This window comes from Pararge aegeria, chromosome 26, assembly GCF_905163445.1.
Source record: "Pararge aegeria chromosome 26, ilParAegt1.1, whole genome shotgun sequence".
Lineage (NCBI taxonomy): Eukaryota > Metazoa > Arthropoda > Insecta > Lepidoptera > Nymphalidae > Pararge > Pararge aegeria.
In genome coordinates, this window is record NC_053205.1 from 2,100,796 (window position 1) to 2,114,659 (window position 13,864).

The 13,864-nt window shown below is 36.7% G+C and overlaps 1 protein-coding gene across 1 annotated transcript in view; it reads left to right on the forward strand.

The window, feature by feature from the left end:
• Positions 1-11,650, forward strand: part of LOC120635088 — a 105,325-nt gene extending 93,675 nt beyond the window's left edge. The window contains 7 exon segments of the mRNA XM_039906001.1: positions 845-952; positions 3,250-3,318; positions 5,295-5,426; positions 6,120-6,209; positions 7,182-7,383; positions 7,892-8,004; positions 8,917-11,650. Coding sequence (XP_039761935.1) covers positions 845-952; positions 3,250-3,318; positions 5,295-5,426; positions 6,120-6,209; positions 7,182-7,383; positions 7,892-8,004; positions 8,917-8,979 — 777 coding nt within the window. The 3' untranslated portion in view covers positions 8,980-11,650.
• Positions 11,651-13,864: the final 2,214 nt, after the last annotated feature.

Genomic DNA, 13,864 nt, shown 5'->3' on the forward strand with positions numbered 1-13,864 from the left:
GCACATTGGCATTGATGACGATGATACATTTTTTATTAGATTGGACTATTTTGGAAGCAACGCTTTCCATAAGAAGATCCCGGTTTATGGTCCTGTTTATTGTTTATTGTTATTAGGTACACAAAACAGGTAATAACTAAAAGTAGATCTAAATATAAGTAATAACAAGTTTTGTTCTAAGCTACAACCCAAAGTATGTGTACACAACTTGGAATTAAATTAATCAAAAAGTAAAGATAAAATTAAATTTGAAACAAAAAAGAAACACTTAAATAATAATATATATATTATTTCCCTAAAGATTTTGTGGAATTGTGCTTAATAATTTGATTTTTAAAAATATTTATCCTTTTGTTAAAAATGTCAATATTATGATTACTTGATACTAAATCATTATAAAGGCGGCACATGCGAACGATGGGATTGTAAAAGGTAGTATTGTTCTTGTAGACACTTAGGGCAAATGGTTTAAAATATTTTAATCTGGTATTAACGCGAGTATTTATAGTATCATATACGCGAGTACAAACAGCCAAAAATAGACCAAAATGGAAATCCTTGGAGGCCTTCACTTAAGAGGGGGGGGGGGGGGGGGTCCTTGCAAATTAAATATGAAAACCAATAATAAATTAATTCTTAAATATAATAAAATAAAATGTTAAAACGAATTTGTAATGTAAACTTTATAGACAATATTTTTTTTACTTCATTCTTTTTTTTTTACTATGTTTTAATATTATTTGCATGGAATAAAAGGCTTTTTATTTTATTTATTATTATACGCGAGTATTTATAATGTCCTGTAAGATGTTGTTTTATTAAAAATTGCTTTTTTTATTCGCAGCGAGCGGAAGGCGGCCGGTTAGAAATGCTCGGTAGCGGGGAGGGGACACTGTCCCCCCTCCAACCCGCGCCCGATCTACACCACGCGCCATTATTACTCGCCACTGAGGTATGTCTAGTGGGAGTTGGACGGCTGATTGGCGCAGTGGGCAGCGACCCTGCCATCTGATTCCGAGGCCGTGGGTTCGATTCCCACAACTGTAAAATGTTTGTTTATTATTTATGTACCATAAATTGTGATTGTAAACACGAAGTGTACAAAGGAAAGCTTATCTCTATAAGTGTACTTTTTGTGTCGAACATGAATGTTTTTCAGTGTCTTGGTGTTTATATGTGTATTATAAGTATTTATGTATATTATTCATAAAAATATTCATCAGTCATCTTAGGGGGCGTCTATAAATTACGTGAGGTGTTTAAGGGGGGGAGGGGGTCGAGTCAAATCTCATCTAATCTTACGTTGGAGAGAGGGGGGGTCTCGGCAAATATCACGCAATTTTTTTTCTGATTGAAACAAAAAAAAATTATACTATTTTGGTCCATTTAATCCAGATTGTACATGCTTAAGATTTTATCTTAAGCGTAATCGTAATACGATTAAGATCATTTATTAATTCGTTCGAAAGAAAATAATTTCATTCATACTTCGACGTTTTAGAGTAGATATTCTTTTTTAAATCACAGTAGTTACGATTTAAGTATTCTATTGTTAAATTTTTATTACACTTATAAAAACTCTCAGCAATATTGATTACTAGTCTTGAATAGTCGTAAATAAAAGCATGTAGCAAATTTGTTTTTTTCTTATTACAATAACAATCCAACGCGTTTACGTAAGAAACTCACATTTTGAAAAATCTTACGTGAGATTGGGGGATGGGGGAGGGGGTTGAATGAAATCTCACGACATCTCACCAGTGGGGGGGGGGAGGGGCAGAAAATTTAAAAAAACACCTCACGTAATTTATGGACGCCCCCTTAGTACCCATAATACAAGCTACGCTTACTTTGGGGCTAGATGGCGATGTGTGTATTGTCGAAGTATACTAGTTACCATTCTACCGACAAATCGGTATAACGCGACTATAGTCGACGCATTTTGAACTGAGTCGTCGGGCAAAAAATGTCACTGACAGTAGGGAATAAGGGATGTTCACGCAATGCAAACCGCTATCTATACTTGGCTACCTGCGCACGCGGGGTCGATGCGTCATCGTGACCTTCATTAGCACTCTGACTCCCGATTGGTCGTTACGAATAAAGGTTGTTGTTTTTCTATAAATATAAGTTTTTATTTCAGCAATTTAAATATCACTTGCTTTAAACGGTGTAGGAAAACATCGTGAGGAAACCTGCATGCCTGAGAGTTGTACATAATGTTCTCAATGGTTTGCGGAGTCCACCAATCCGCACTGGGCCAGCATGGTGGTCTACGGTCTTAACCCTTCTCATTCTGAGAGGTGACCCGTATCCATAACAGGTTAGCCCGGTAACGTCTTAGATTGCATCATCATTTACCACCGGGTGAGATTGCAGTCAAAGGCTAACTTGTGGTGGAATAAAAGAAACGAAAAAAAAGTCACTTCTCCATCTCTTTTTTACTCTTTTTATTCTCTCCCACTGTAACCTCGTTTAATTCTGGATCATTGTTTACCAGCTGGTGTGATTGCAGTCAAAGGCTAACTTGTAGTGGAATAAAAGAAACGAAAAAAAGTCACTTCTCCATCTCTTTTTTACTCTTTTTATTCTCTCCCACTGTAACCTCGTTTAATGCTGCATCATTGTTTACCAGCTGGTGTGATTGCAGTCAAAGTCTAACTTGTAGTGGAATAAAAGAAACGAAAAAAAAGTCACTTCTCCATCTCTTTTTACTCTTTTTATTCTCTCGCACTGTAACCTCGTTTTATTCTGGCTTGTCTGTTCTACTTTCCACCTCCCACTCAGAACCAGTCCACGATCTTATTACTCGCCACAGAGGTCAGTCAGAACTCAATCTCTTTTTTTTCTCTTTCAATTCTCCCTTATATAGTGAGTCAGTCTCAACTTTCCTACACCATTAAAGCAAATGATATTTTATTGCTTAATAAATCTTTATAGTTAAAAGGGAAATTCTCATAAATCCTGGAAGGGGTGGAATTCTCATAGATCCTGGACAATGTACTTTACAATTTTCAATGTCGTCGTAAATATGAATTTTCATAGATAAACCTTAAAAATAAAGACGCATTTTCAAGAATGCTTTTATACCCTTCTTAATCCCGTTAAGGATAGAATTAAAAAATAATTATAAACGCCTACAGTCATACTCAAGAGTTGGGTAATATAATATGCAAAAAGTTGCAGAGATTGGCGTCGACAGATATACAAAAATTTAAAAACTCTTCAGCTTTGCATTTTTTTTCGCAGGCTCGCGGAGGTCCCTTAGAGCTGATGGCGCCACATCACGCGAGACACGCCCTCTCACATCATCACCACGTAATACATAACGTTAATATGACGTTAATATTTTACGCTTTTATAATATGATTCCTAAGGTGATTTTGGACTCGCCAATGCACAAGTTTAAAGAATTTGTTAAAACACATTTATTACAGCGAGGTTACTATACAATTGATGAATTTTTTAATGACAAGGTTGCTTGGAAGCATCCGGCTCCGCTTTCAGAAAAATGAATGTTAAAATGTAAATTGTTGATGTTGGAAAAGAGCAACTGCTGAGTTTCTTGCCGGCTTCTTCTCGGTAGAATCTGCTTTCCGAACCGGTGGTAGAGTCACTACACACAGACAGACTTGACGTTTCAAAAGTGCTTATATTAGGCCTACTTGAAATAAATTAATTTTGAATTTTGAATTTTTTTGAATTTTGAATGACGATGAAGAGCTTTTTGTGACGGAACTCTTGTGGGGAAGTACTACCATGAAATTGGATAGAAGCAGGCGTAACTTTCCATGATATACTGTGAAAATGAAGCTTAATTTGCCATACTCCGCGAAAAGCAGGAGAATCTGTATGGTGTGATTTTATAATTTCTTCAATCCTCATATTCCACACCAAACAGATCTTGACTTGAATAATTGTTAAGTCTCAAATATTATTCATTGTAAAGTCAACATCTCCTGAGGATGCTCCGGTTTCGGAGCGAAACGTGCGTAGAGGGCACCTTGCCGAAGGGCTGTTTGGTGTGGAGTATGAGGATTGGAGAAATTGTAAATTACACCGTACAGATTCTCCCGCTTTTCGCGGAGTATAGCGAATTGAGTTTAATTTTCATAAAAACTACCTTGCTTATTTCAGCAGCAATGCGTTGTGGTCTGAAGGACTTTATTGCTGGCGGCAACACCCTCCCATTTTAAAGTTTTTAAAGGGATCATAGTTTCATTCATTAGCGGTTACGTTATTGTTCACAACTGAATAAATAAAATAAAAAAGTGTGTGTCAGCTCCGACGCACGACTGGAGTTTACTCCTTAAGTACGATTGCCAAAACATACACAAAAAGAGTTTATTTAACTGAATAAAGATCAATACCATATGAAAGGGGTAAATTAAAAATCCAGTGCAATTTATGCACACACGGCGGAAGTGTAACTTCTTAAAAGTAGCCTACGGGGGATTGAGGTGGATGTAGAGTATCTGAACTATTAGGACAAATGTAATGTTTATTATTTAGTTTCCATGGTAACTAGAATAGGTAAAAAAATGTATTATGTTTTCTATCTCACTCTGTGTTTGTTTATTTATGTGTTTGTTTCTTTAAATAGATATTATTCGGTTTCCTTGGTAACTTAAATAGGAAAAATAAGTTAATTAAACGAAAGCGACGTTGCATGTTTGCGCATCACGGTTGCCGGGCATGCAACGTCTCAAAGCGAAAACGTAACGAGGTCATTCATCAGTAGATGAATTATTTACTCCTCACATTTTTCTCATACCGGGCGCCTTATATATGAAAATCGATTCTTAAGGAGTAAACTCCAAAAATAAATATAAAATAAGGGCTTTTAAAAAACTCATGTGAAAATAGTACTCCAGTGTTTCAATACCCAATTATCAACAGTAATAATCTAGAACTTAGTCCACTGTAAAAGATTCTGATATCTAAGAAAATGATCCTAAAATTTAGGTTGTCTGTGATGTACACGTCGAAGAGAATACCAACACAATTAAAAAATAATCTTTATTTACAGATATAATATTATTATTATTATTATTGTAATACCTTAAATTTCTATTTCAATTTCTGTGTAGACCTATTTTTTTATACAAGTTTAGTAATTCGTGGACAATGTGTGCTTTTTTATTTTTAGCTGTCTTTTTTGTTATTTTTGTGCATAAAATAAAATTACAGTCATTCCTAAAATAAAAAAACTATTAACGTGTTATTTCAATGGATGACATCGTATCCATTAATGCATTCTCCGATAAATATATTTTATTTTTATATTATAGCAGCGTCGTAACGGCGGCGGTGTAGGCGTGGGCGGAGGCGTGGGTGTGGGCGTGAACCCCATAAATAGTAGGCCGTTCGTACGCGCCGCGGCCAGGTGGGCGGCGCACTCGCACGTGCACACCATACACGCACAGGTAATATAAAGTAAAATTCATTAAAAATATCTTTATTCAAGCAGGCCCATAGGTGGCCCATTGATGCGTACATAAGAATTGCACGGTAGTGAGATGATGGCGATAACCACATTCGTAAACTTAAAACTAAAGCTACGAGGGTTCCAAACGCGTCCTGGTCTAAGAAGAAGCCCACAAAAAACTTAGCCGGGGTGATTTTTTTTGTTATCACCATCTCACATTGCCATTTTACATTATTAGAAGAGCAATCCGGTTAGAGCAATCATTCACACGCAAGCTTTTTATCGCTTACGTAGTCCTTTATACTATTATACGACTTTTCTGTAAGCTTACGTTTAATACAAACTTTGAACTTTTTAAGAGACATCTCCAATTTGTCAATGGATAGTTTATTGCTGTTAATATTTATATATATTAATGATGATTATATTAACAGCCTATAATAGTCCACAAATAGTGTTGCCAGTTTTGCCAGTGTTGCCATATGGCTCTAAAGCGCTAAAACATATTTTAAAAAAAAAACTTGGCCAGTGGACAACTGTCTAACCCCTTCTCATTGTGGGAGGAGACCCGTGCCCTGTAGTGTGCCGGTAATGGGTTGATGATGATGATGATGATGATGATGATGATGACGACGACGACGACGACGACGACGACGTCGATGATGATGATGACCAGCTATTTGGTTCACAGGGCGGTGGCGGTCTGGTGTCCGCGGCATTGCCGGCGCAGCTACACGTGGCTTCACCGCTCTCGCTCCCCCCTCCACCCCCCACATATCAGGTAAAGTACCATTTGACTTTGATTTGACATTTTGTTCGACGTCCTCCCTGGCGCAGCGGTTAGCGCTGCGGATTTAAGTGGAAGGTCCCGGGTTCGGTTCCCGGCATTAGAAATTGAGGCATTAATAATTTCAGAATTTTCCTAGTCAGGTCTGGTGGGCTTCCGCCGCGGCTAGTTGCCACCCTACCGGCAAAGACGTGCCGCTAACCGATTTAGGGCTAACTTGTAACGGAATAAAAAAAAACCCCACTGTCTTAACTACCAGGCTATCATGAATTCCAAGAAATAACATTTTCTAGAAGCTAACCTGCTTGAAAAGTTTGTTTGTACTTCGACAACGCAATAACTCAGCGTGCGTGAAAAGTCCAAGGCCGTGGGTTCGATTCCCACAACTGGAAAATGTTTGAGCGATGAACATAAACGTTTTTCAGTTTCTGGGTGTTTATCTGTATTTATGTAATCCCTATCCCTACTCCCTACTAATATTATAAATGCCTATGTAAGTTTGTTTGTTACGCTTTCACGCAAAAACTACTTAACCGATCCTCATGAAACACATATTCTTACACATATTCTTGGAAGTGTTAGAAGTAATAAAGGATACTTTTTATCCCGACATTAAGCTCTGTTCCTTTGGGAGAGGGGATGAAAGTGTTTGACAATTTTAGACTATAAAGGACAGAACAGAACAGAGGAGGACAGAACTCCTCAGCGGACAGCAGCGAACCCCTCATTAAAAGCTTAGCGATACTAAATACTTTAAAAACAAAATCAAACGCAGACGAAGTCGCGGGCAACAGCTAGTATATTCATAAAAACGTTCATCAGTCATCTTAGTACCCATAACACAAGCTACGCTTACTTTGGGGCTAGATCGCGGTGTGTGTATTGTCGTAGTATATTTATTTGTTTATTTAAAAGAAAGAAAAATCATGTACTCTAAAATTGGCACCTTCCATTCTTAACAAACAGGTGTTTCTAAACCTACTGGCAATGTTCCCAATGTCGCCGTACGCCGAGGCCCGCGACGAGGCCGGCGAATCCCCCGAGACCGAGAACTACGAGGCCTTGCTGTCACTGGCGGAGAGACTCGGCGAGGCGAAGCCGCGGGGCCTCGCGAGGCACGAAATCGACCTACTGCCCTCGTACAAGTACTCCGAGCAAACGCATCAGGGTGAGCCCTTATAACGTAACCCTTTTAGCTATCTTTTCTATCTTTAGTTAGTATCCTACAAAAACGTGACGCCAAGCGACTAAGCGTTCCGGTACGTTGCCGCGTAGTATAGGTAGTAAATTAAATATAAATAATCTTAATTATAAATTTTAATTTTAATTTAATATTACTAATCAATCTGTTATAATTTTAGCTTAATTCATATTTATATTTTTTTTTTTAATAATTTTTAGTTTAATACTTATTTAAGTTTTTAATTTTTTTTTTAAATTGGACACCGGAGATAACAACGATAATGCTAGACAGAATTTGTAATTCTAACACGTAATTTTTTTTTTCCATGAATGTAGTTACAATTATTTGCTGGCGTGTCTTAAGAATCAATAAATAAATAAATAAGTAACAGGTTAGCCCGCTACTATATTACAGAATGCGTCATCACTTACCACCAGGTGAGATTGCACTCAAACGCTGATAATCGAACAGCACTGTTTCATTATGTTACCAGGCGAGCAGACGTCGTGCGTAGTTTGCATGTGCGAGTTCGAGGCGAGGCAGACATTGCGCGTGTTGCCGTGCGCGCACGAGTTCCACGCCAAGTGCGTCGACAAATGGCTCAGGGTACGTACCTTATGACCAATAACATGTGTGTGTACACACACACACACACACACACAAGTGTGTGCGTAAACACAGTTGCACTTTTGGTTCCCTCACTCTCGAAGTCTATTGGGATCGCTGCTCCGACACCACCGGAAGGAGATCAGGCGCAGGACCGACAGCTTTACGTGCTCTCCGAGGCACGGGCGTGAATCACCGCCAAATGCCAATCTTCGGGCTGGTACAGCGAATTCTTTCTTAATAGAAAACCACAAAAACACTACCTCCTCGTGATCTGCAAACGAACATGCTAACCACTTTACAATCGAGGCAGGAAGGCAACTTAACGATAATGCCCACGTAGGACACATGCCCCCGATTTCTGACGTTATGCGGGCGTGAGTCTTAGCGATTGTCACTCAGGTTTGTATACTCATTGAGAGTCACGGCGCGCAAGCAAAACCGACCGGCTACCGCTGGCTTCGCGGGCAGGAGAACGACTGCACACTGTCATTCGCTGCAAACTATAAATTCATTCTTGTCAGATATTTTATTACATACGCTAATAATTATTTTCTAGATAGTTTTCAAGAAACAATTGAAATTATATTTGAAAACAAATGTTCATGACATAGAGTTGGGGGGGTATTTTGATATAAATACGACTGCGTTTTCAAAGCACTGCAGTCCTACATGCCTCCCTGTATCTTACTCGTTTATCACTTACTATATTATATGCTCTTCATCCATACAATTTTTTTTGTATGTTAAAGTGGGTCTGTGTGTTTGTTTTTGTTACCTAAGTTCAACCGCTGCATCGACATTAATGACATTTTTGGGGTGACCGACTTCGACCTACTCTCTATCTCTTTCTATCAGATTTTTTAAAAAGTAAAAATCGTGTCTTAATCATTTTTTTTTTCCTCTCCACAGTCCAATCGAACGTGTCCGATATGCAGAGGTAACGCGTCGGAGTACTTCAACAATTCCGAGTGACTCGCGGGGGAAATTATTCCTTGCGCCGTCCACGATAAGGGCGATCTTTGCTTGTGACGTGCGATTTAGTGGCATGAAACTTGAGTTACTGTTTGTATGAAACTACTGGGAAGCTACTTAAACCGCGACCGGAGTGACGGGATCATCAATATCAGAAACATATACTAAATGTCTTACATTGTCTGTGTGACACTACGCCCGGCTCGATACATTGGGCAAAAAATGTATAAATGTGTTAATGTGTGACGCAATGACTAGAACCATAGTTTGTTAGGCTGGCTTGGTCACTACGCCCGGCTCGGTACGTTGACCCCAAAATATATTAAGGGTGTTACTGTGTGACGCAATGACCCCAAAAGTATATCAAGGGGCTGTGCGACTCAATGACTCGTACTATCGTTTGTTAGGCTGTTTGGACACTACGCCCGGCTCGGTACGTTGGCCCCAAAATATATCAAGGGTGTTACTGTGTGACGCAATGACCCTAAAAGTATATTATGTGGCTGTGTGACGCAATGAATCCAAACATATATACTGTGTGACGCAATGACCCCAAACATATATTAAGTGTGTTACTGTGTGTCGCAATTACCCCAAAAATATATTAAGTGTGTTACTGTTTGACGCAATGACCCCAAAAATATATTAAGTGTGTTAACTGTGTGACGCAATGACTAGACCATTATTTGTAAGGCTGGCTTGGACACTACGCCCGTCTCGATACGATGGCACTTACTTAACTTTGAAGTGGGGTTGCTTTAAGATAGTATTTTTACAATTTATTTAGCCACCTAGTTTTTGTTGGCTAAAAAAATATGCCATTGAAAAAACAAAAAAATAAAATTGTTTATAGATCTTGCGCTGAATTCTTCTAATATAAAGACTTTTTCTTTCGTTATTAATACATCTACAATCAGTCGATATTAGTATACTTTTTATTTTATATTTTATTTTCGGAATTTTCTAATGGCCGGGTCTCGTTTGATGCTTCAGCCGTGGCTAGTTACCCAGTGCCGTCAAGCTATTTAGCGTCACGGTACGCATAAAAGCAAATTAGGGTTATAGGTTCTAAAAACCTTCCGCACCTCTATCAAGTAATTCCAGTACCATTTTGTACCAACCATTTTGCGAAATTGTAATGGAATAAAAGAAAATCCACAATAAACTAAACGTTACTTTGATTACCCAGTAATAATGACGACCAACGTTGGCGCCAACGTTTGGAGCCGGGGTAGTGTTAAAATGGGAGTTTGGGGTAGAGAAGGTGATATTTACAAAACTATATTACATTTGTTATCAAGTTTTACGAACGCTGCTCTTAAAAGTGGCCATGTTACTTTAAATAAAACACTTTCAGGACCGATTTCTTTCAGTTTATTGCAATTAGGCAAAAGCTATAACACAAAATCACAAGATTTTAGCTTTAATTTTGGTTCAAACGTTTAAAAAAAAATTATTATATTTTGGCATCAATGATTGGTAATGTTTTCACCATTATTGATTTAGTAAATTTATTTTCGAAGTTATACTTCTTTTGGCGCGTTAGGGAAAAATGGTGAGAGTAAATTATTACGACGCGCGCGCACACCGTCACAAGAAACCGATACCATGAAGTAAGCTATAGACAACATTTTAGTTTTTCTAAACAAGTTTTGACAGTTGACTTTCAATAATTCAAACAATACCTTCTTTCTATTATTAGTGTAGTTTTTTCTACAAACGTAAAAAAAGGCGAAGGAAAAATTTTTTAAAAAGATCTTGTTACGCAAAAGTATAACTTCTATCGCGTGAACATAAGAACACGCACGTCTTTTTTTTTATTATTAATAATTTATAGTTTAGTACCAAAAATTTGTAAATATCACCTTTTGTCCCGATACCACAGTTAGTATATTAAAGCAGTATGGGAACTACGAGCACGTTCCAAACCGCACACTCATACCCATCCAAGAGACCCCAAAGCTAACAAAAAAGCAACTAAAATCCTGCGAAAACAGCTTCGGGGTCTCGTCGGTAAGGCCGCAAGCGTTAGTTTAAATACTGCTTTAATATATTAACTGTATCTATACTCTGCGATTATATGTAAAAACAGCTTATCGGCTTGTGTTTTTGAGATTGGACATCGTAAAGCGAACTTTGTGATAAAGGAATTTTAACTAACGAAAACTGTTTTAATTTGACAATCATGAAAAAAAGTGGGCTTTAAGCGTCAACAATATTAAAATAATACTGCTTCAACCGATGGTAGTAAACATCCCTTATCAAAAACACAACCTGAAAAGTTTACCAAGCCATTTCGTACATATTGGATTTATTGAACATCATTGTATGAGATTTTGTGTTTAATCGTAAAATTACTATTTAAATTGCGTACAGACCGACATCCGAGTGCCAGTGAGATTTCGTTCACTTAAACGGTCGCGCGAAAGTTAACTAAGATTTATATGGTATTAAACAATAATAAATGCTTTTATTTCAGGTAAAATACCCATATGACAAAAAATTAAAACAAAAAATACAGTTTCGATAAGCAAAAAAGACTACGATAATACGACTTAAAGTAAATTAAAATTGCAAATAAAAAAGTATTAAAATTTACAAAACTAAATGAACATCACACTACAATTTTGCCGGCCGATTGGCGCAGTTTGCAGCGACCCTGCTTTCGGAGTCCAAGGCCGTGGGTTCGATTCCCACAACTGGAAAATGTTTGTGTGATGAGCATGAATGTTTTTCAGTGTCTGGGTGTTTATATGTATAATATAAGTATTTATGTATATTTTTCATAAAAATATTCATCAGTCATCTCAGTACCCATAACACAAGCTACGCTTACTTTGGGGCTAGATGGAGAATACGCGTTGTCTTAGTATATAGTATATAAAAAAATTACAAATTTCATGCAATAAAAAATAAAATAATAGTAAAAAATTTAAAAAGTGCCATCTTGTGTCAGTGCGGTTTCCCGATATTGTAGTTAGATGGCGCTTCTTCAACACCATATATATATCGTAGTTTACTCTAATACGATCGAATAATTTAATATTGGTAGAAAAGTAGAAAACTTCTCATTTGGCACTCCGAGCTCAGTGCGGTTAGAATACCTATAGGGTTAGTGTGTAAAAGTTCTCGCAAGGAAATGATTGTTGTATTACCATCTACAAAATGTATGTTAACACTAAAGTAAAGCCAATCAGACAAGATAAAGAATGTAAAAAAATTTAAGTTGTTTTTACTTTTCTTCATGTCATATAAAAAATGGCTTGGCTTTATATAACTGTCATATATTAGAGATTAAATAATCTGTCGGACCTTGGTGAAATAATTGGAACTACATAGATTAAGGTGGGGATATATTTATGATACGCCGTTTATCACTGTCTCAGCTGATGTTTATAGTGTGACTTAATTGTTGTAAGTATGTTTCCACCCTTACTTGTGTCCAGAATTATCGAAAATGTCTAACAAGAGCGTTTTAAAGTGTTTGCTACTTTGTAAGTTATCTGATAAGGCGAAGGTGTATCCGAATGGTCGCAGGACACCAAGTTTCGTGCCAAACAATTATAGCCATTATGCGGTGGTGGTAAGATCGACATTGTAGTGCCAGGACGTTAGCGATGCCAAACATTGTTACAAATATTTGTCATTTGACGGTTTTCCATTTGGATGCGTAGTTATTTACTTTAACTTCGTAAAGTCAGTGAAATTTCCTTAAGTAAATATTCCATCTAGTTATTTTCGTCGAAAAAGCGATTTAAAAATGTGTGTCCTTAAAGAACTGTATAGTTCAGTATCATTAAATATAAACGTTTGCTTCGAAAATAATTACTGTGATTTTACTAAAATTTGCTAAGTAAATTACTGAACAAATCTATCGAAAAAAATATAATAAAACAATAGCAATTACTGACAGTAAGAGTAATTAAATAGTAGTTTTTTAAAGTTTGTTTTTTTGTGATAGTCAAAAATGGAATATCGTCAAAGCAAAATTTGAATCTTCTCGTAATTTTGTTTCGTATAATTTTTCATAGTTACCCAATAAAAATCGCTCGTACTATTAATATGTGTAATAATTATCGTAAGAGTATATAATTATAGTATAGTTACGCGGCCTTAGTTGTGTGAGTGAGTTGCATATACGTGTGTGCGTGGTTATAAAAACGTGGCTTGGTTAAAATTTAGAGGTCAGTGCGCCGCGAGCTAGCGTTCGGGACTGTTCTAAATAATTAAAAAAAAAATTCTTCCTGAATTTAGTTTTACGATTTAATATGAATAGATTTGTTTTAGATTATTGCGTCATTGGTATTTTTTTATTGCAAAGAAAAATCCATAAATTGATACTCTGAATTTTTTCTTAATTTCTTTTTTGTTACTAAAAAGACTGCCAATGGTCGCGTCGTATGTTATATCCCAAACACAGCATGCATTTTTATTTCGCTTTCTTAACAGTCTTTGAATGTAAAGTGATGTTTTAATTAGTTTACTATATATTATAATAATAACGATGTATTGACTATTATTTTTCTTTTTCTCTTTATTGTTGTATTGTTGCTTTGTTGTGTGCAATGTTTATGTTAAGTGGGTAAAGGGGGGCGTCCTTTTTTTAAAGGCCCTCGAAGTATAATCATTTGAAAATCGTGAGTACTAGGCAGCGAAGTGATACTGAGATCATATTTACTCGGGAAATGCATATCGGCTTTGATTCAAATCAATTACGATGACGCCTCGTGGGCCTAAGTATAAAATTTCAAAACTCCTACGTACATTTTTGATCATCTATTTGGCTTATTTTAAGTTTCTCTCTGTTTTTATTTTTATTTATGTTTTATTTCTGTATAATTCCTGAAATCACTGTGTATTATTGTTTTTCTATATTATGTATCCT